This window comes from Gymnoscopelus microlampas, assembly GCF_963454915.1.
Source record: "Gymnoscopelus microlampas genome assembly, chromosome: 15".
NCBI lineage: Eukaryota > Metazoa > Chordata > Actinopteri > Myctophiformes > Myctophidae > Gymnoscopelus > Gymnoscopelus microlampas.
Window position 1 is genome coordinate 25,637,215 of NC_139952.1, and position 21,905 is coordinate 25,659,119.

Sequence of the window (21,905 nt, forward strand, 5' to 3'; positions counted from 1 at the left end):
CAAGACGCACCGCAAACACTGTGAGCTTGTAGATCAGCATTATTTTCTATTTGTTGTACGACATAGTATACTGTAAGGCTTAAGTGGTTAAGAAAATGCCCCCCCCCCTCGGCCTCTGTTTCGTTTTTACAAATGGAACCCAGCGGCACACACCTTATCATAGAGGTTCCCAGAGTTCCTCTTGTCGTCCTCGTCGCTGCTGTCCTCTGCGGGGGGGTTCTCTCTCTTGGTGTCGTCTCCCAGGTAACGCTCAAAGACGCTGGAGAACGCCACCGCCGACAGCATGCACACCACCGGAGTCAGCGTCAACATCAGACGCACCATCACACCGGCGAAGTACACCGCACTGATGGCATACAATGCAACTGCAGGAGAGAGAGGGAGAGAGACACACAGAGAGAGAGAGACAGAGAGAGAGAGAGAGAGAGAGAGAGACAGAGACAGAGACAGAGACAGAGAGAGAGAGAGAGAGAGAGAGAGAGAGAGAGAGAGAGAGAGAGAGAGAGAGAATTTAAGCAGAAAATGGGGAAGGGTATGAAAGACAGAGAAAAAGTTGGAGAGGAAGAGAAAGCGGGAGAGAGAAACAGTGAGGTTAAGCTAGGTAGAGTGGTTCTCTAACTTTTCAATTTCACAGCCTCCCATAACTCTGAGAGGGTGTACAAATGGAACCAAATGGACCCGTGAGTACCTACACAGATTCGCATACGCAAGCCTCTTGCAGAGCCAGACCGTAAAAAAAAAGAGGCTGTTATTTTTAAATGAGTGCTGTAAAAGCAATACAAAAACAAGCAGGCCATAATCTTTGCAGGTCAGTTTACGTGACCCTTTTTTGTGAACGTGACTCACTGTTGCGTCCCTGTCCTTGAAAGCTTAGACCCGAGTCGACAGGTGCGTAGAGGATCGATAACATAAGTGTCTGGTGGAGTCTGGTGGACACAGAGCCGCTGCTATTCCCTTCTTCCAGGGCGCATTATTGTGAAACATGACCGTGAGGAAAGCTCTCTCCTTAGTGTAGTTTCTCTGTACTGAGAGGGCTCAGTAGGTTCTGAGGTGTAGTTAGAGAGATTAACCACATGTTCCTAAGTTTACTGTTAAACACATGTTCCTAAGCTTACTGTTAATAATACCTATGGTACTGGCCCAACAGTGAGTCTTAAATATCTGCTGTCTAACCGCATGAGCCCTAGCTAGCGTCCCTATTCTGGGCATGTCATCATAATAAAAGGCGAACATTACTGTAGCAAAAATAGCAGATCTACAAGGTCACAACGCATCAAAGTCATTTGGTGTAGAGCGAAAAAAGGAGGGGACCAAGTGCAGACATGGGGTGTTCTACATGTTCTATTGCATTAATGAGAGTTCAATTATTAATTTGCTTTGTCAGTATTCATGAGTTTTGTTTCATGCTGCAAATCATAGTTGGTAATTAAGCGTTTTCCAATTCTGCTGTTTCATTTGTCAATTTAACACAAACAAATGACATTCAATTATGTTGGCAAATCAATTATCAATAAAAAGACTATTTGCAACGCACACATGGAAACATTATTAATCAATGAAAGATCCTCATTACATTATACTGATGACATACAGTACTGGCATATCAAACTTAAAAAATCTATCATTTAAAAAAAAAAAAAACCTTTATACTGTAGACTTCAAATGTCCGCAGCATTCAATAAAACTAATAACAATAATGAAAACAATAATAATAACAAAAGAAAAGAGTCTAAGAGTCCCCAGCATTAAAAAGATACAAATAAAACAGCAACATCAATGAAAACAATGATAATTTGAATACCAAAGACTCGCTCGTCATTAATGTTCTTGATGCAGAACCAGAGGCCTGCTGGGAAGGTGCACACCAGGATGTGGAGATCAAAGAAGAAGGAGACCCAGGTAGTCGGTTGATGCTCCGACACAGACGCTATGATGGGGATGTGGATCTTAGCATAGCTGGAGGAAGACACAGAGTAGAGGGAGAGATGGAGAGACAGTGGAGAGAGAGAGGGGTGGAGAGGAGAGGAAAGAGTAGAGAATGGGAGGTGGGACAGTTAGAGAGAAAATAGAAGATCATGGGAGGAGAAGGAGAGATAATAGAAATAAGTAAAATAGCATATTACAGAGCAGTTTGATTTAAATTAGAATGCGAGTATGCTTTGCTAAGACAAATTAGAAATCCCACATTCCTACTTGAGTGGAATTTAAATTTAAAAATGGAGAAAAATGTTGTAGGAACCCAACTCATCCCCTACACCCCTTATGAAATATTAATAAACCTAGAACCAGAGTTCAGTAGCACTAGGTTTTCTTATTTTTGCATGCTTGTGTTTATTTACTGGTGAGTCATGTTTTAAATATTTCTTTTTAAAGTGTGCAGTGATTACCGCTGTGAAAAGGCAAACACAGCAAGAGAGATACAGCCTATCAGAAGAAAAATAAAAAAAACATGCCGAAGCTGCTTCAGTCAGCAAACAGGAGATTGGATTGATAATGTCTTCACACTCTTAGAAATGGTGGATCTTCTGTGAAAGCACAGAAAGTCCCCAAAAGGTTTCTAATGATAAATAAGAATCTCTTGAGGACCCCCTGTAGAGCCCCATGTACTGTATGTTAGTGGTACAGTATGTGAAGGTCCTCCTAGGATTTGTGAATATTTAACGTGATTCCCCAGAGAACCTTCTTCTCGGGGTCCTTCATTTACGATTGAGAAGAAGCCCTTAACTCTCTCAGTGCCACGCCCCGAGATATCCCGAGTTTTCCCCGAGTACACTCCCTGCCAGAACGAGAAATCCTGAGTTTTTACTTTTGATTGTGGTCGCGCTATTCTGTTTATTTCTCATGATCACTTTCGCTTCCTGACTCCTTCAGACTCATTGGGTTCCGGTTTCATGACGCAGATTCCGTTTCCGGTTCTCATTTTTTTCCCGCGGTCATTTTCGGCCAGAATAGGGAAAGTCACGGTTTTTCACACGGTAGAAAAAACGAACGGAGAGGTCTACGTCTATTCTCTTTGGTCTGGGTGACGATCAGTCATCGTAGTCGTGTATAACATCGTATTTTAACCCGATCAGAGATTGTCGAAAACGTAAACATCCGGTTATGACCGGATGTCACGTGAGCCTGTTTGGGAGGGGGCGAGCGAGTCAACGAGGTGATCAATGGCTCGATTTGCTGCTCTCTACTGGTAGAACTGTCGTATGAGTTGCATACTGCATATAGACAAGCTATTTGAAAATTAAATTACAAAATAACAAAACAAAAAAAACAAAAAATTGCTGGCACTGGGGGAGTACTTTATGAAAATATTCTGGCACTGAAAGAGTTAAGGACTCCATTTTCAGGTTTTAGCGTGTTCTGTTGACTGCACTCTACAGCTCATATGGAGAATAACAATACAGTATGTATGTATGACTGTTAAGACATCCGTTGCTAACTGTTTCTCTTCCTGTGTTCTCCACTGGGGCCGCGCAGAGAGGCTTCAAAAGGCCTCTTAGAAACACACATGCACACACTCAATTGAACAAATGTTCTATTGACGGCGAGGGGTCGTGAAGGTCAGCGAGGCTTACCCGGTGTCCCAGAGCGAGTAGAAACGCCCACTCCACGGAGCGATGTAACCTAAATGAAGAAACACAAATCAATAGAGACACAGGGCGAGACAGAGAGATAGAGGGTGAGAGCGGCCTCAGTTTAAATGCATAAATTATTAGTGCATAATGAAAACCAAAGGGAAAAGTGCCCGAACAAATAATGAAGAATTGTCTCCCCCATCTTGACCCAGGACTAGAAATGATGCACAAAAAAATAACTTGCCTGAAGGAAGGAGAAAAGGGAGAGTTTCCATGGCTCCCTTAAGACTATTCATCATCTTTGAAAATACTAATATATTTTCTAGGGGAATTTTCACTGTGTTCAATACAACCACCTTCTTGTGTGGCCCGAAACTCTAAAGTCTAGTTTCTGTTAACCACTTAAAACACCATACGTTGTTGAGCGGAGTCCCTCAGGGCTCTATACTAGTGTATTTTCTGTTTTCGCTCTCAGAAAATAGACGATCAACAAGCTCGCAACACGTCGCAGCGTGATGCGTTGTGAGCTTGTCGGTTGCTGGGGTTCAAGTGGTCAAACATGAGCCGGGTGTAAGGTTTGTTAAGGTGCTTACCGATGACAAATGATCTTTGCTGCGCTCAACGCTTAGTATCCCGACCATGGGAGAGTATTTGAAAACTAAAACTACTCCCTAAACTCGTTTTTTTTTTGTATATCTTATCCTTATCTTGCATTGTTGAGGAAAGCTCAAAGTCCAACACTTTATTGTCAGCAATGACTGCTACTGGCTGTGTTGTTGTGCATTTCATACATAAAAAGTTGAAACTTACACTAGCCTTTAAAGTTGGGTGAGTGAATTTGAACAACAACAAAAAAATCTTTTTTTTCCATCACTCTCTTGCGCTGCCGACTTATATCATATTAAGCTATAGTTTCACCAGAGATGTGTTGAAGATGCTGCAACAAATTGGGTCCAAGTAATCACTTGTGACTCAGCGGAGCATTTGAAGAACATCTGAACTGCGTTCTGCTCCAGGCAGAGAGCTGCCTCCTCTCTCTGCATTTAGGAAGGTGCTGGCTCAGCCAATGCAAAGACATTTTACTGTGTAAGCACCTTCACAGAGAACCAGCCAGTCTACACAGTCCCAGAGATGTAAGCCTCTCTCCCGGATATGAACCCCATTCCAAGGCGAGAAAGCCTGGAACATGGTCTTTGATGCCAGAGTCAAACGTGAGGGAGTTGATAACACCCACTCTCACTAGTCTGTCAAGGCAATGATCGAAACGAAATGTCAGCGGGAAGTGCAAATACGATATTTGATTAGTTCTAAGTTTGGGCAAGTGCTTCACTGAACATTTCCTCTGATAGCTCCATATTACAATATCACCTTTTTATTCTAAATGTAAACACTGGAGTGTGAGAGGGAAATGGAAATCCCTTATCACCATCGGAATTAAACTAGTTCCGGCTTATCGTAAAGCAATACGCAATTTTGGCTGTGGCTTTAGTCTAAACCCCCTTCAGCTGTTAAAAAACAAAAATCACTGTGAACCACGGCCTTGCATGACTTATTGCGTTAACAAACTGGTAACTACACAAACCTGGGAAGCTTACATAAAATAAAGACGGCAACAAACAGTGTGATAACTTATCTTGACAACAAATAATCGTTCTTCCACCAAAAAATGTACAGCAGTATTTCAGCAACATGTAGCAGTCAGAGTGGTTGCCAAGCAACGCACAAACGCAGCGACGCGTACGGTAGACGCATTGGAAAGCATGCTTAACCACTTAAACCCCATTATGGTTGAGAGGAGTCCCACAGGGATCTATACTAGTGTATTTTCTGTTTTCTGTTATTGTGGGGAAAGCTTTCGCTGAAAAGCTGAAATAGCCTATCAACACTTTTTTTTTAATCTGCTATTTTCTGCGAAAGGAGAAGAAGGATGCTGGGGTTTAAGTGGTTAAAGATTAGGATGCCTACTTGCTTGTTCATGTATGGCCTAGTTTCACTGTGAAGGGTGCTTTGAGCTTTGACGGGTAGTCTGACTGAAAGCTTGGTTTTTATCTAAGAAACTTTGATTTAAGTGTGCAGAACCTTCTGCTCTTATCTCTCTTATATTATATACTTTTCAGTTTTCTAGCACCGTGGCCCCTTTTCTATTGTCAGGAGTGCAGTGATTTTTTTTCCTCTCCAAGTATAAGGACTTCCCTTTGTGATGTTTTGAAACCGTTTCTTTAGTGCAGTAATACTGATGTATTGCAGTCACAGGTGTGTCTTACAGAGTATTTTACAACGGCTCAGCCAAAAGAAAAGTCGGGGAGCTCTTTGCTGAGAGAGGGGAAGCGTAGGAGGTTTCTAAATGAGGTGCTAACCCTCCATGTGCTTCCTAAGGGACACATGTAACACCACCTCTGGAGTCACTACTTGGTTGATTAACTCGGATTGAAAAACTGTCTAATAAAGGAGCATGACTGAGCAGGGAATTCACCTCAATAGGAGTAAATGTATTCTATTGATGCTGCTTAATAGCCAAAATTGCCTTATATATGGAACAAAAAGCATTTTAAAGAGCAAATTAGATGGTGGGGCGCATTATGTCTGTGCATGCAAATAAGGTTCTGCGTGTAAGAACTCTGTTCTCATCGCCAAAGATGCAAAGACAAAGTCTGACCTCATATTTTAAAAGTTGCGTCATGTTTTTTGATTCTTGGCTGTTCCCTGTATTCCTGTCCTTTGTCGCCCCATAAAGCACTTTGAGATTAACTTGTTTGAACTTGAAAGCACAACATAAATTTAACTGGACTTCCAGCACATTTCATACGACTGAAAGACCTTCAGCGCCGCACGGTTTGGAATAAACAATGACTTACAGTAGAGTAAGCCAGGTACTCTGCATGATTCAGAGTGGGGTGTCGTCTATACGAGCGCACTCCCACGAATACCAATATCCTATTTTTATTTGCAGTATTCAAATATTGTTTTACTACTCAGCTGAGCTCCATTTCCTGTTTACGAGAGCCCTGGATAAGCCGTTAAGGGGATTGTCAGAGAGTCAAATAAGATATGCAGGATTTATTGACATCTGTGGGGCTAGCGGGGCATGTACAAACTTTATACTGTTTACTGGAAGTTTTACTGGTGGGATCAGTGGCCGCGGTAAAATCCAGCACATTCTGTTTACTTGTGTGCAGGGATATTCATGAGTGAAATAAGAGAAGAGACACGGCAAGGCCTATCCTTAATAATGCTTTAACCCACACATATAAGCAAATATTGTAATATGCTTTTGTGTCATTAAATGTCAAAGCTTATGACAGGGTTTATATTTAATCTTGAAAACAATAAAAAACACGTACATCCATAAATATGCTGTCAACTCAGGTTACAACAGCGCTGTTTTGTGGGGATATGAGATATATCTAAACGTTTTTCACAGGTCCACTACTTGCAGTATGGTTGTAGGACAGTATCATCCAATATAACTTGCATAAACATATTGACATTTATGATGACAGGAACCATTTTTGAGTGCTACAGATTTGACATAAAGCGCTGCTCTGGAAAACAGTCAGCTTAAACCACTGGTTTCCAACCCTGGTCCTCGAAGACTGCTGGTTTTCTATTCCACCAGGTACATTTATTTAACTGGTGTTCCAGGTGTAAGTAATCTCTTATTAGACAACTAGAGTAAAGACCGGAACATACTCCCACAAAGATATATGTTAGTGTGTCTCTGCATTGGGACGCAGGTGTTCTTCTTTAGTTTTTACCTTTATTTATATAAATTCATTGAGGCCTGAGATCATTCTCAAGAGAGACCTGGTCAGACGGCAGCAACAATCACATAAAGTTCCAGACAGACAGGGGTGGGGGCTCGCAAAAGCCCACAGGTGTGCCGATGTGTACACATACAAAATCTCAAGAGGGAGGTCAACAAAACACTGATTTGGTTGAGCAAGGTAGGATTGGGGTTTGGCCAACACACACACACACACAGAAACGGAACATGAGACAACCATAGAGACCACTGTAACGATGACAGAAAACAGCAGGGAATACTGCGGAAACCTTGGGCAATGCCTGAGGATAAATACTATAAATGATAAATAAATGAATAGATGCAATGACTGCATCTATTTATCCTGCTGGGTTAAAACCGGATTTCTGCTTCCTTTGTTTGCTGTACATTCTGGTTTGCTGAATGTGACACTGCCTCCTAGTGTACACGCTAACATACATAAATGTACAGTATTTTGGTTAAAAGGGTATCCTTGCAGGGGGTTTACTGAGGTTTTCATTCTAAATTAACCGCATTTACTTAGTGTCCCAGCAGTTCTTGGTGGGACAGAAAACCAGCAGTACTAGAGGTCTTGGTAGGATAGAAAACCAGCAGTATTAGAGGTCATGGTAGGATAGAAAACCAGCAGTACTAGACGTCATGGTAGGATAGAAAACCAGCAGTACTAGAGGTCCTGGTAGGATAGAAAACCAGCAGTACTAGAGGTCCTGGTAGGATAGAAAACCAGCAGTACTATAGGTCCTGGTAGAATAGAAAACAGCAGTACTAGAGGTCCTGGTAGGATAGAAAACCAGCAGTACTAGAGGTCTTGGTAGGATAGAAAACAGCAGAACTAGAGGTCTTGGTAGGATAGAAAACAGCAGTACTAGAGGTCTTGGTAGGATAGAAAACCAGCAGTACTAGAGGTCCTGGTAGGATTGAAAACCAGCAGTACTATAAGTCCTTGTGGACCAGGTTTAAAGTTTGAAGTTTGAAGACAAACCTGTGTATGTCAGGTAGATGACAGTGAGGAAGACAACACCAGCCGCCATCGCGACACCGAGAAAGAATAGAGTCTGGAACTCCTGTCTGGTCAGACGGTCCTTTAAGTACTGGAGGAAGGCATAGGCCTGCAGCAGGGCAAACACACCTACACACACACACACACACACACACACACAGAGATGAGAGAGAAAAAATATTTAAACAAACAGAATATTTGAGCGTGCAGTGATCCACTGTGACTCCCTCAGGGTTATAAAAGCTGGTTTACGGAATAAAGAAGTTGAGTTGTCAGTCTGGGAAACTTATTTTTTGACAGGAGAGGGGCCACTGGCTGTGAAGAAAACATTTCAAATGCATGAGACAGAATTTGCTTAAATTAGCTCATCTCTGCTCCCCCTCGCTCTCTCCCCATCCTTCTTTCATTCTGTCCCCCCCCCAGCATCTATCTGTCAGTCCGTCTGTCCGTCCATCTGTATGTCTCTGGTGAATCTTTACAACAGATTAGGGTTTGATTTTCCTCAGTTTTTCCTCAGCTCCGTCTCATTAACCACTTAAGCCCTATTTCGCACGTTGTACAATGGCGTTGCGCTGCGAAAATAAGCTGTGAGCTTGTAGATCATATATCTTATAGGCAAACATTTTCAAACGTTGCAAAAAGAGCCAGGTAATACAGGTATGGGATCATGTGCGTGACTTTTGCACTTCTCCATGTCCTAAGTGGTGCCAGGTTGGATAAGGATAATTCCTTTTAACAGGTTGTTCATGAAAGTCCTTGCGGTCTTGTTTCCAATGAGAACCTGTGAGCAATTAGGGGTTAAGAGTCTTGCTCAGGGACACATTTTATTTCATCGACACATATGCTGACCTGGCCTGGAATCGAACCTGGGGCAACCAGGGCCTCTGGCTCCCTAGGTGGGCTCACTAACCATTCAGCTATGGCCGCCCCTGAAAAGTGGTAAATGGTAGCGTTGCGTCCTGATTCGTCTGTTCGTTACAACCACAGTCTATGGCTGATCCGTCTCCCTACTCCAAGGTCAAACACAACCGCCACGTCCCCATAGCGAGCCGCAGCAGCAGCTCAAGTGCGTATCGCGTAATGTCAGCCCGCCTCGGGTGTAGGCGTGCAAGTGGGTGTTTTGTGATGTGAATGTGTGCGTTTGTGGATGCGACAGTGCGGTTTGGGGATTGACGTCTCCACGGTAACCCATAGCTCAGCGTCTCTGCCTCCCGCTGGGCAGATAGAACGACACCGCCAGATGTTCTGCACAGCTGCTGAGCGCACTCATCCTCAGACAAACTGAGAATTGAGAGAGCGAGAGAGAAATAAAGAAAGCGAGAGCGAGAGAGATGGAGAGGGAAGGAGTGAGAGACAGAAGTAAAGCGAGTATTTTCTGGTCCCCTGGGCCCAAGAATTCAAAACTTGTAATTCCTATCCCAGTGGATAAGATATAGGCTTTGGGTACTTTAAAACCAGAACCCACCACCACGGAGGTTGAGGGTCCACTCAGATAGGGATTTAAGGTTTTGAACTCTTTGGCCCACCTGGTGCCTCTACAGCTTGACCCAGCTGATGGCTGCTCAGATGGTTCACAGGTGAGGGACCTGTTAGGGGTTGAGTGTCTTGGTCAGGCACACTTCGACATGCATACCGGGCGAGCCAGGCATCGAACCGGCTACCTTGCGATTCCCAGACCCTCTTCCACGCGGCTACAGCCGCCGCCCTAAAGAGGGATGGACAGACTGACAGAGAGATGCTGTCCATCATTTAGTGTTTCTTTAAAGTCTCCTGTCACAGACGGCCTGCAGTCTAGACGCACAGAGCAGATTCCCAGCAGGGAGCCATCCAACTTCAGACTCCATCAACCATTCTTTGTAAATGTGGATTTTAATGAATGCAGCAAACTCACACCACATACCAGAGAACAGATGGGTCCATTTGAAAGGTGTGAAACCAAGTTCATAAGCTGTTCACAAGCTTTTCGTGAAAAGTCCTTAAAGCATAAAAACTGTCTCCCGCGTCCTGTGTGCTGTGATGACACTGCCTCACACTGCACGTTTGAAACATATGACGCTAGCACTTCTATTTCTGAACGATGTCTACCCATGCTAAACTGTCAAGAGGTGTGAAAGTGTCACTTACAGATTAGCAAGGCAGGGACTCATGGAGATGTAATCCTACATATAATTAAGGAAAGTGACACTCTCTGTTCCGCATTTTTCTCCTCACTGGCTTGAGCAATTGATCTCAACTTGCACACGGTATTGACCATTAGCATTATTCAGACCGTGAGGAAGAACGTTTTTAATTTGCCGAAATTCAAGCCGTTTATTAGCCTTTTTTGGAAACTCTGTAACTCTACGACCACAGTTTCCGCCGTTACTGCGCATGCGCGGACATGGGCGCAGGTCTGTTGTCACGGTCCCCCAGGTTATGGGATGTACTGCTACACGGGCTGCCAGCTCTTCCTGCTAATAGCATTAGCGTGTGTGTAAATTGTTTACTCAGTCATTGATACAACGGAGCAGAGCTGTGCAATCTCACCACGTGTCAGAAAGGACATTACTTTGAGTATTTTCAAGTTAAGAGACGACAGGGACAAAAACGTTTCTCTCCCCACCGTGTGTGTGTGTGTGTGTGTGTGTGTGTGTGTGTGTGTGTATGTGTGTGTGTGTGTGTGTGTGTGTGTGTTTAACTGTCAGAACTACGGCTGTTGTCTTATTGGCACAAACAGCTTAGCGCAGTGGGGTCCGCGGACGCCCGTGAAGCATCCGCTGCGGGTTTGATTGATTGAATATTTATTAGACAGAAATGCAGACCACCTGCCTCAAAAAAAGATTTATTTCATTTGATCTCCCGCTGACCGCAACAAACTTGCTCTCTCAAAGTTTAACTAAGCATATAGGCTATAACCCAAACTCTGCAAATACTTTCAGTGCAAAAATCCCCGGGTATGGACTAATGGAGGATTATTTATGAAAATAATTTAATTTAATGTTGTATATTCTCAATATTGTAAAGCCCTTTAACTAACCACTTTCAACCTGGTGTCCCTATTTTGGGCATGTCATTATAGGCAACCCCTGCGCCCACCCCCCCCCCCCCCCTCTCATTATATCACTACTCATCATATGATGAAGTATATAGGTCTTAAATGATAGGGCTGAATCATTGTGTTCAACAGTAAACCATTGTTTGGTGTCAGCTGTCAGCTACAGCATAACATCACTCAGGCTGGCGGGGCTTACCTGCAGCAGCCATGTGCTCGCTGGTCCTGATTGGTTGGAAGCCCACAAAAGGAATCTGCATGGACAGCACGAGGCCCACGATGAAGAATGTGCTGTAGGCTGAGAGAGAGAGAGAGCGAGGGAGGGGGAGAGAGACAGAAAGACACAAAGAACAAGAGAGAAAGTAGCAAGCGATTAAACCCCAACAGGCCAGGGACATGTAAAAAGACACCCCAAATAATCTGAACAGCTTCTACTGTAGCCAGTCTAATGAACCCCCCCCCAGCCGCAAATCCCCTGCTCTCCGTTTATCAGTGGGGGAGAACCATCTCCGCAAAGGTATTTAAAGCCTATTGATTTTCGCAGGCACACTACACGGAGAGTACATTCAAAACACCTTATCTGAAGTCATTTACTGATAGAACGAGACCAGGAATCAAAACAGCGTAGTAGGGGGTGGTGTAACAGCGTGACTCACTCCTCCCGAAGATGGAGGGATAGGGGTGTGTGTGGGGAGGGGGGGGGGGGGTTTGGGGGGCTCGGAGACGCACCGCAGACGTAATTAAGATTTCATATTCTCGCGTCTCGTTTATCCGAAGTGGTCCCTCCGAGCGCTCTCCATCTCTCCTGTCTTCCACTGACTGAAGACGGAGGAGTGCAGGACATATTTTAATAAATACACGCTCCATCTTTTACTCCTTTCAGGTTTTCTTTCGCTCGTTGGAGTGACTGAGAGGCACACGGTCTCTGAGGAGGCAGAGACAGAGGACAGAAAAGCAAACACTCGAGAGCTGTCTTCAGCTGAAACCACTTCACCGGTCTGGAGACCGCCGGACTGGCACCATACATAAACATGCCGGTCCTAGACCACCGATTAACAATCTACAAGCGTACAGTTGTAAGCTTGTAGATCTGCTATTTTTTTTTGCCTACAATGACACGACCAAAATAGTGACGCCAGGTTGAAAGTGGTTAAAAATCGAGACACATCGGCAGCATAATAATTGAAGATACCGATGTCATCAAAAAAGTCAAATATTGGCCGGGCTAAAATAAACATATGCATCCTGCTAGAATGCTGGAGGAGCACGGAGGGAAGATATCTTCCACATCGACTAATGCCAGCCATCTCGCTCAGGACGACGGTGGTTGTGGGGAATTACTAATCTGATGAAGGGTTCAGGTCAAAGCCCACCTCATTTAAAAAATGGGGTGGCCATTGATTTTCACTGCACTCTGAGATAAGAGGCAGGGGGTTGACATTGAATAATAACATATAATCAGATGTAAATGACTCTTGATGCCGTATCATTTATCTTCACCCTTCTCCAGCCAAGCCGACCATCGATTCAATGTTTTTACGGAAACATACAGTACATAGGCTGTACCTCCCAGCCTGAAGTATTATCTGCAACAGGTTCTGGTTTAGCACCAACCTTAAGAATACAACATGTATCACCTTTTTGGTGATAAACACAACACCTTGCTTTTTTCTTATTAGAAAGGGGTTAGTACTAAACCAGAACAGTAGGCATTAGAGTACATTTAGATATTCTCAGTCTCATCTCAGTCTTGCCAGTTGACTCATTCTCAGACCAAGGGGACTTTGGAGTATTACTTTTCTTTTGGCTCATTTCTCAAGTTGGCTAGAGAAGTTGCAAGGCTAGAATAACAGGGGTTAATTATTTTGATATTGGTTTGGTTCATTCTCAAATTCTTGAATTAACAACTTAATTACTTGAATAATAATTACTTGAGTGATGAATGTTAGCGTAAAAGGGCTTTACATTTCAAACAGTAACAATAGAGTACTACATATAGTATGTCATTTATTATCATTTTTGATAGCAGTAGTAAGATGTCTTATTATAAATGTTTTTCCTTTTGACCATCGCAGTCAACATTACGATTCAAAGCTTCTAGTCTTTCCATCTTAAGTCAGTCTTGCAACTCCTCTGTCTCAGTCTTGACAGCACATTTGGGCCAGTCTCCAATCTCTTTTTACTACTGCTCGGCACTCTCAGTTTTCACACGCTGAAGGAGAAGGTTCAGGTGGCTGCGGTGTGTAGGTGTTTGTTTCGACGGCCGCAGTGTGACTCATGGCTGAAGCGTAGCTTTTGCTGTGAGACGAACACAGACGTGGGAACGGGCGTTTGAGGTCGTCTTTGGGAGTCAAACATTGGGAAGTCGATGTATAAGATAATGCGGTTCTCACGGACGCTCACAGACAATAATTGGTGGAGTATTTCTGACTCTTGGGATGCACCGAAAACGGAACGAAAACGCGGTTCAAACGAGCTCAATTCGAGCCGCGGGTGGGCGTCTGAATGTGGACGGCATGTTTTAGGTTGGTTTCTGCTTGCAGATGGGAGTATGCAAAAAAAAGAATGGTGTGTGTGTGTGTTTTCTTACCGATGTACACTCTTCTGCTATAGCGCTGCATCAGCAGTAGTACAAACACATGCAGAGGTATCAGATTGATAATGAACACATAACCTCCCCATGCAGATACCTGGAATAAAAAACAAAAACACACACACACACACACACACACACACACACACACACACACACACACACACACACAGAGAGAGAGACAGAGAGGTTAGTCTAGGGATGCAACTCAAGTTAACTTTATTCCACATTTTCAATACAATTCAGCCTGGAAGCCTTCTGCTGTGCCTGTGAACGAGTTGCTCAATTGAAGGCCTTATCGCTATTATGTGAGCTGCATTTTCAATTTACATTTTTGAGATGAAAGGTAATTGAATCGAAAGTTAATTCACCACAACCCTGGAAAGCGAGCGGGCGAATATTAACACATTTACCACTGCATCTAGCTCAGTGGCTCATCCGACACGCACAGCTCCATTAGGGAGAGCGCTGCAATCCCATTGGACACAGTAGACCTCCGACGTGAAATGCAACAATAACTTTTAAAAGGATCCATGAAGATTATGTCCATGTGAGACATGAGGGACCATAAAACCACTCCACTAAGACCTCACTCACTGGGGTTCAAGAGCCAGAGCAGCCATGCACCACAGCAACAGAGGATGAGGAGAGAGCAAGAGAGCGAGAGAGCGGAAACGTAAAAGAATAGAGAGACTAGTAAAGTGTGCTCCTCAGAGCACAGGTCTCCACCAGGCCAGGTTGCCTACCCAGGGCCCGCAAACTTTGGAAGGCGTTTTGAATCTGACTCATACATGAGATGTGTACCGATTTCTGTGAGTTTTGGACTCACAGTAGTAGCAAAAAGTGTGTTTTGAAGGTACAAAATGTCGCAAAAAATCTCGCACAAACGAGTTGCGTCATTATCAAAGGAATCCAGGGGGAAAAAGATGTTGATTGTTAGACCTACGGTTCAAGAGTTATGGGCCAAAATGTGAAGTGGGCTGTGAAGCGCCACGATGAGGAGATTTAAAAAAAATTGGGATGGAGGTTCTTCCTTGGCTTAGTGGGAATGTGCGAGCAAAGTTTCCCAGCAATCGGGCGCTGCATTCATGATTTGAGGCATTTTGTTCAGAACGGGCCACTCCTGCAAACTTTGGAAGCCAATCTTAGCCAATCAGGATGGAATATGAAAATGTAATATCATTTTTTGGGGGGTGGGGGAATCGGCCTCTTGGTGGCGCTATAACAGAGATGTGAAAAATTGGCAGAGGTTTTTCCTTGGCCTCTAGGGAGTGTGCGTGCACAGTTTCATGCCGATCGGTCCAACGGTGCTGGAGATTAGGTGCTCACGGACGGGCACATGAAAAGTTTTTTTTGTTTTTCATAACAGCTTGTGAGGGAAAAAAAGCTACACTTGCACCTTTAGAGTGGGATGAAACAACCATCCATTACTTTTATAGTCGGCCACCTCCTGCCCAATTACTAAGAAAACAGTAAAGCGTGCTAAAATGAATGCCATGAGTCCATGCAGGTCAGTGAGATGCAGTCATGTTTGTATCTGTACTACAGATGGTGTCGTCCAATTAGCAGCATTAGCATCTTAACCAGAACGGACACAAATGACTGCTTCCATTTACGATTAATTTTCCCTGTCGACACAAAGGCGTTCGAAGACTCTCGCTGGGTTAGAATTGAAAAATATGGGGTGGTGCTAATTGAAAAGGAAAAACACAAAAAAAAAACACATTATGCATAATGTGTATATACTAGGGATGTGCATGACTGACCGTGCATGAAAGTCGATTATTCAACTGCTACTGTACGATTATAATTTATCCACAAAAACAATTATTAAAGGAAGTGTGTGAGAGAGACAGAGAGGGCAAGATGGGAAGATAGCAATAAAGAAAGGTTGAGAGATGTATGAAAAGAAATGGCTGAACATGAATGTGTGCATGCATAAGCTCTCTCTCTGTGTGTGTGTGTGTGTGTGTGTGTGTGTGTGTGTGTGTGTGTGTGTGTGTGTGTGTGTGTGTGCGTGTGCGTGTGCGTGTGTGCGTGTGCGCACGTGCATGTGAGAGAGAGAGCGAGAGAGCACTAGCAAGAGAGAAAGGGCATGAGAGCAAGAGCGAGAGAGAGAAAAAGCAATAGAGAGAGAGGTGTTCAGGTGTTCTTCTTGAAACTTTAATCTCAGCTCTCCCTTCCTCTTCCCAGGCTGAGTCCCGCAATATATCGAGGGGCAGCCGAGCGGATCGTCAACAATCAGCAAGTCCAACAAGCAGCTTCTTAGGGCTGCCACAGAGGGAAACGCACAGCCAGGCCACAGCCAGACCAGACCTCTCTAGTCTGCATACAGGGCAGCATAGCTGTGGAGGCTGCAGAGATCAATACACTGGATCGAGGAAACAAAGGATGCATTGATGATAGAAAATGAACCCAAACAAAGCGCTGTTTTATTTGAGAGACTTTTCTCAAAGTAACCCTGTTAGAAAGGAAAGGAGAGCAGAGGCATCGATCGCTCTAGTTAGGTTTCCTCCCATTAATGGAATGCGTCAACGACTCGGGCGTTTCTCACTTTCTCTCCCTCAGCTTTGTTTTTCATCCTGAGTGTGAGAGAGAGAGCCGAGGCTCTTGACAGTGATTAGACATGAGCCTCATTAGTGCTCGCTTGAGCCTTCGCATCGTCTGTGGCTAACTTTAACGCCATCAAACGCCACTGGAATAAATCTGTTGGAAGTTTGGCTTTGTGGCTTTTTGGGGGGTAGTTTACAACAACAAAAAAGATCCCCCAAATGTACGATTTTTTAAAAACAAATAGCAGATATAAGCTCACAACGCATCACGTTGTGAGCTTGTAGATCTGCTGTCATAAGATGAAATATATAGAGCACCGAAGTCTGACATAATTTACGCATCCTACCTGGGTCGTGGTTTCCCCCCCCCCCCCATTCTGAATTCCCATAGACGTCTTTAATATCGCGTCAAATAAGAACTGTGTTCCAAAAATAAACAAATGACCCGGCGCTTTTACTCTTATGGATATGAAGCATCAACTGACGGTGAGAAAATGCTAATGTTACTTCTGCCGAATTAGTTTAATTTTCGCCAGAAACAGACTGTATCAAATATGAGTGACTGACCATCATAAACGATACAGAGCCACCTCCCTGACAATATCGCCGAGACAGTTTGTTTATTTTTGGACCACAATTCTTATATGAGACGATTCTAAGATGACCCAATGTTATTCTCCATAGAGAAATTACTTCCGCAACCCAGGGGATGAACGAGTGACGTCAGGACTATAGATACTCTATAGGGCTTAAATGGTTAAGACAATGTCCCATCACCCTCTGTCTTTGGTACAAATCGAACGCTGCGTAGTATTTATTATACTGCTTGTTATGTTTGCACACCTCCGTCTACAGCAGGAGGTGACTTGTCACACACCATAATCCATTATCCTGCGACAGATTCCCCGTGGTTCAATGGACCCTGGCAATAATTAGATGTTTACAAGCACACAGCTAACAGATACCTACCTTACTGTAAGCTCTGTGTAATTGTCTAATCCAGTCTATCTGCATAATGCGTGTAATGAAATGCTGTAGGCAAGTCCTGTATGTCGAAGTAATGAGTTAGTACTTCTGTCAACGGTGAACATCTGATGATCCATCTCTCCACCAAAACTAATTTGTTGTGCGAACCCCATACTTGGCAACAAAGAAGATGCCAGGGGGGCAAAGAAGATAAGAAGAGCATCGTAGTATACTGACTAGTAAAACTTAGAAACCTCGACCCTCTAACAGACCCAACCCGAAGGCCTGGAGCCACCAGCTGGAATCAGACATCGCTTTGAAGTCTAAAAAGCTGCACTCCATAGGAGTGTTTATCTGATGACAGTGGACCAGCAGATAATGGTCAAAGTAACAAGGATTCTGCTGTGTGTGTGTGCGTCGTGCGCACGCACGCAAATAAATTGCAACAGTAGGCTGAAAAAGAAAATGTGTAAGTCTTTTCAGTCGTGTGTATTCGTGTGCGTGCCAGTAAGCAGCAGCTTTGTTGTTCATCAAGGATAGATCGCTGGAGATAAATGACTGACACGTTGAAATGGAACAACATCAAGGAGAGATCACTCAAGATAAATGACAGACACACCGCAGTGGAGTTGGTACGACTCATGCTCTGGAGGCAGAGAACCACTTCTCCCCATTCACCAGTTATACATCGCCAAGACAAACCAACCGAAATAAACCCGTTTCAAACTATTGTCTCATTCATCAATCAACCTGGTGTTGTTTTGTCTCTTCACTTAATCCATTGATTAATATTTTCACTCCTAATTCAGACATCATCTGACATCACACGCACCACCCTTAGAGGCCATTCCTCGGATTCTCAGGGGTCTCTGACAATCAAGTAGGTGTTCCAATTAGCAACAAAAGGCCGTTCATTCTCACTCCCAATCATGACCCTCTGCGGCGACTCGAATCATCTGTATTAACCCTTTCAGACCGAGAACGCATCTGTGTCATTTTAAGATTTCTTTGGCTATTTTTTTTTGAAAAATCGTGAAAATGTGTGCAAATCTTTGGATATCTATTTTTCCATAGCGAACATTTTTAACTCTATTACAACTTCTGGGGGGGTCCCTGGAACAAAATATTTTTTAAATGGGGGTCCGTGGCCAAAATTAATATAATTTTGGGGGTCCTTGACATGAAAAAGTTTGAGAACCACTGATTAGAGCAACATAAGTTTTTTTCAAAAAACTGTTAGGATTTAGAAGACATTTGTAGAATCCCCCAGAAACAAAGATTTGAGTTACAAATGTTCGCCGCTTTTAAAAATATACATATTCAAAGATTTGCTCAAATGTTCACGATTTTTCAAAAATAGCAGATCTACAAGCTTATATAGCTTATATATCTGCTATTTTTTTGAATAGCCCAAAGAAATCTTAAAATGACACAGATGCATTCCCGGTCTGAAAGGGTTAACGTCATCACCAATTCATCATCAGTGTAGCTCATATTCCCAGCCTCTACGATAAAAATCACTGACTCCCTTTCAGAAATTCAAGAACTTCAGACCCACATCCAACCCTGGTAGCAGCCGTCTCAGCAATCATATTGCCATAACTCAACCTCTCCATCATCACCTCCTCCTCCAAGCCCAGCACATACCATTCCCCAGGGCCTCAACAACTCCATCCTGTCATCCTACTGGAACACATGGAAAAGTTTACTTTTCTTTTTTCACACCGACCACAAACCTAGCATTTCCTCTGCTAGACCTCACCACCCTTTCCGCCTACATCAGCCACTGCCACTGTGTCCAATCCATTGGCTAACCTCATTCAAACATCCTTCACAAGGTCCAGATTTTATACAATCTAAAAACATAAAATGCACCACTACATTGTTAGAACAAAAGCATCTCGTTATTTCTTTGGCACCGTGGAAAAAGACATCCAGAAGGTTAAAAGTTACAAAGTAGATGTCTAAATATTTATGTGCACAAAGAAAATATAGCTCTTGCCAACACTCAAACACTAAGACATATACTATACTCCACTATACTGGTATCTTATTAGATTATGACCTACAGTCCACACCGAAAGACTTCAGGGACAACGACCCCCAGAACATCACGACAGCTTCATCCTTTTCAATAAACAATACAGCATACATACGGCATATAGTAACATCGTTATCAGCTTGCCTGGTGTTGTGCTGACAACTCGTCGATGAGCGTGTTCAGGTTTTGGTACCCAGCATTGGCTGGCTTATTGCATGGGTGAAAGAGGTTCTCCCTCTCATCGAGCTCTGGTCTGACATCACACGCATCCTTCCACTGTCTCTCACCCTCCCTCCCACTCTCCTTCCCTACCCTCTGTCTCTCTATCTCACCGATCCAGTTCTGGTCTGATGTAACACATAACAGAAACCTGTTATGGGGGGCACGGTGGCGCAGTTGGTAGCGCTGTCGCCTCACAGCTAGAAGGTCCTGGGTTCAATTCCCGCCGGGGACGCTGTGGGCGTGTTCTCTCCTCCGCGTCATCAGTGCCCATACCCAAGGTGGGGTTGGTGAAAGGGCCTTTCTGTGTGGAGTTTGCATGTTCTCCCCGTGTCTCCTAGGGTAGTTAATACCCTCACAAAAACATGCAGTAATCCTGGTCACTATACTGCCTCCCCCTGGTCAGCCAGGGCGCCTGATGGAGGGGAAAGGAACTGGTTGGAATAACGTGTTCCTTCCACGCGCTACGTCTAACCAGGGAACCTCCCCCCTGTCGGGTGATAAGAAGCGGCCTGCTTGCTCCTCATGCTTTGAAGGAGGCATGAGCTTCAGCTTGGGCTCTCCCTAGGCTGGCAGAGGGAGAGTAGCGCCCAGGATTACATAGGCAATTGGCACTGGGTGAAAAAATAAGGGTTACAAAATCGTGGGATAAAAATTATTTAAAAAAAAAGAAAAACACATAACAGAAACCATTGGCAAACAACTGCGATTTGCACCGATGTCAACCGTTCGCTAATGACACCGATTTGCAAGACGTCGGTGCTGTGACGTCAGACTTTAATCCATTAAGACCGGGAACGCATCCGTGTCATTTTATGATTTCTTTGGCTAATCAAAAATAGCAAATATACAAGCTCATAGCACGGCACCGAGTGCCACGCTATGAGCTTGTAGATTTGCTATTTTAGAAAAATCGTGAAAACATTTGTAAAATATTTTGTTCCGAAGATTTGAGTTACAAATGTTCGCTTTAAAAATATAGATATATTCAAAGATTTGCAAAAGATTTCACGATTATTTTCCCAAAAATAGCCAAAGAAATCTTGAAATGACACAGATGCGTTCCCGGTCGTAATGGATTAAAGTAGATGCAGTGTGGTTTTCTGCCTAGCGAAACTAGAGTTACACTGCAGTGCTAGCTAGCAAGCAGCTATCTATGGGTGCCTGCACTGTGGGGGTTGGAAGGTGATGGACCCACTATATCACCAACAGCAAAGACATGGTTTCAAGATTGCAGATTACACATACACACTGTTGAAAAGGGGGCCTCAAGTTGCTGAGCTGTGATGTTATCGCTCTTCCAATAATCCGGCCTACTACGAGTCCGACCAACAGAGGTCAGCTGCAGCGGTGCCGAGAATGTGTCATGAATAGTTGATGAGAGGGTGGGGGGTTGCCGAGAGGGTGGGGGGTTGGCTGAAAGTGCTCCCATGATGCAGTTCTCCGTGGTGACAGGGCCAGAGTAGCGCGGATGGAGCTGTCGCTCAAAAGGATACCCAAACAGACACTTAAGCTTCATCTCTGCATGTCAATCAGTTGCCCTTCCCTCTGCGTTTCTCTCTTTCATTCTGAAGGGAGTGTGGTGTCTCAACCTCCTGGGCTGCTTCTTCCACCGTGTCTGCCAAGCACCGACCGACCGCCTCTCCCACCCACTCACCACCGTGGAGAGAATATTCTGAAAGCCAGGCGGGGAAAGAAAACGCTCTCTTTCTCTTCCCATAGCCAACATATGCATTATGGATGTCACATTCCATGAAAGCCCATAGGCACACACCTTAACACCTCAGCTACATCCACACCAAATGGACCACGACAGGTCGGTGTGTCTGTGTGTCTGTGTGTGTGTGTGTGTGTGTGTGTGTGTCAGTGGGATAGAGTGAGTGTGAGGACGGCAGACACGAGAGGTGAAGGGAGGGGGATGAGGGCGGGCTAGACATACAAGCCCCATGGTTCATCTATTTTTTTCTGCCAGAGAAGCACCTCAGTGAATGGGCTTCTGATAGAACAGCACATCAAAAGGGGGACAAAGGGGACAGAAGAACAAAAAAAAAGGAAGAAGAAGGAATGAAAGGGAGTGAGGCTAAGAGAGAGCAAGATGGAGACAGAGCATGTTAGGATCAGAGGGTAGCAGACTGTCGGAAGAAATT

At 44.1% G+C, this 21,905-nt stretch overlaps 1 protein-coding gene across 1 annotated transcript in view; it reads right to left on the minus strand.

Annotated features, from left to right (window-relative positions):
- The window catches only part of LOC311061418 (dolichyl-diphosphooligosaccharide--protein glycosyltransferase subunit STT3B), a 140,975-nt gene that overhangs the window by 15,173 nt on the left and 103,897 nt on the right, over positions 1–21,905 (minus strand). The window contains exons 5-10 of the mRNA XM_084080054.1: positions 13,978–14,077; positions 11,587–11,685; positions 8,339–8,485; positions 3,573–3,621; positions 1,802–1,956; positions 154–365 (exon numbers count right to left, since the gene is read on the minus strand). Of these exons, the coding sequence (XP_083936180.1) occupies positions 154–365; positions 1,802–1,956; positions 3,573–3,621; positions 8,339–8,485; positions 11,587–11,685; positions 13,978–14,077 (762 nt within the window). The remainder of the gene's footprint in view (positions 1–153; positions 366–1,801; positions 1,957–3,572; positions 3,622–8,338; positions 8,486–11,586; positions 11,686–13,977; positions 14,078–21,905) is intronic.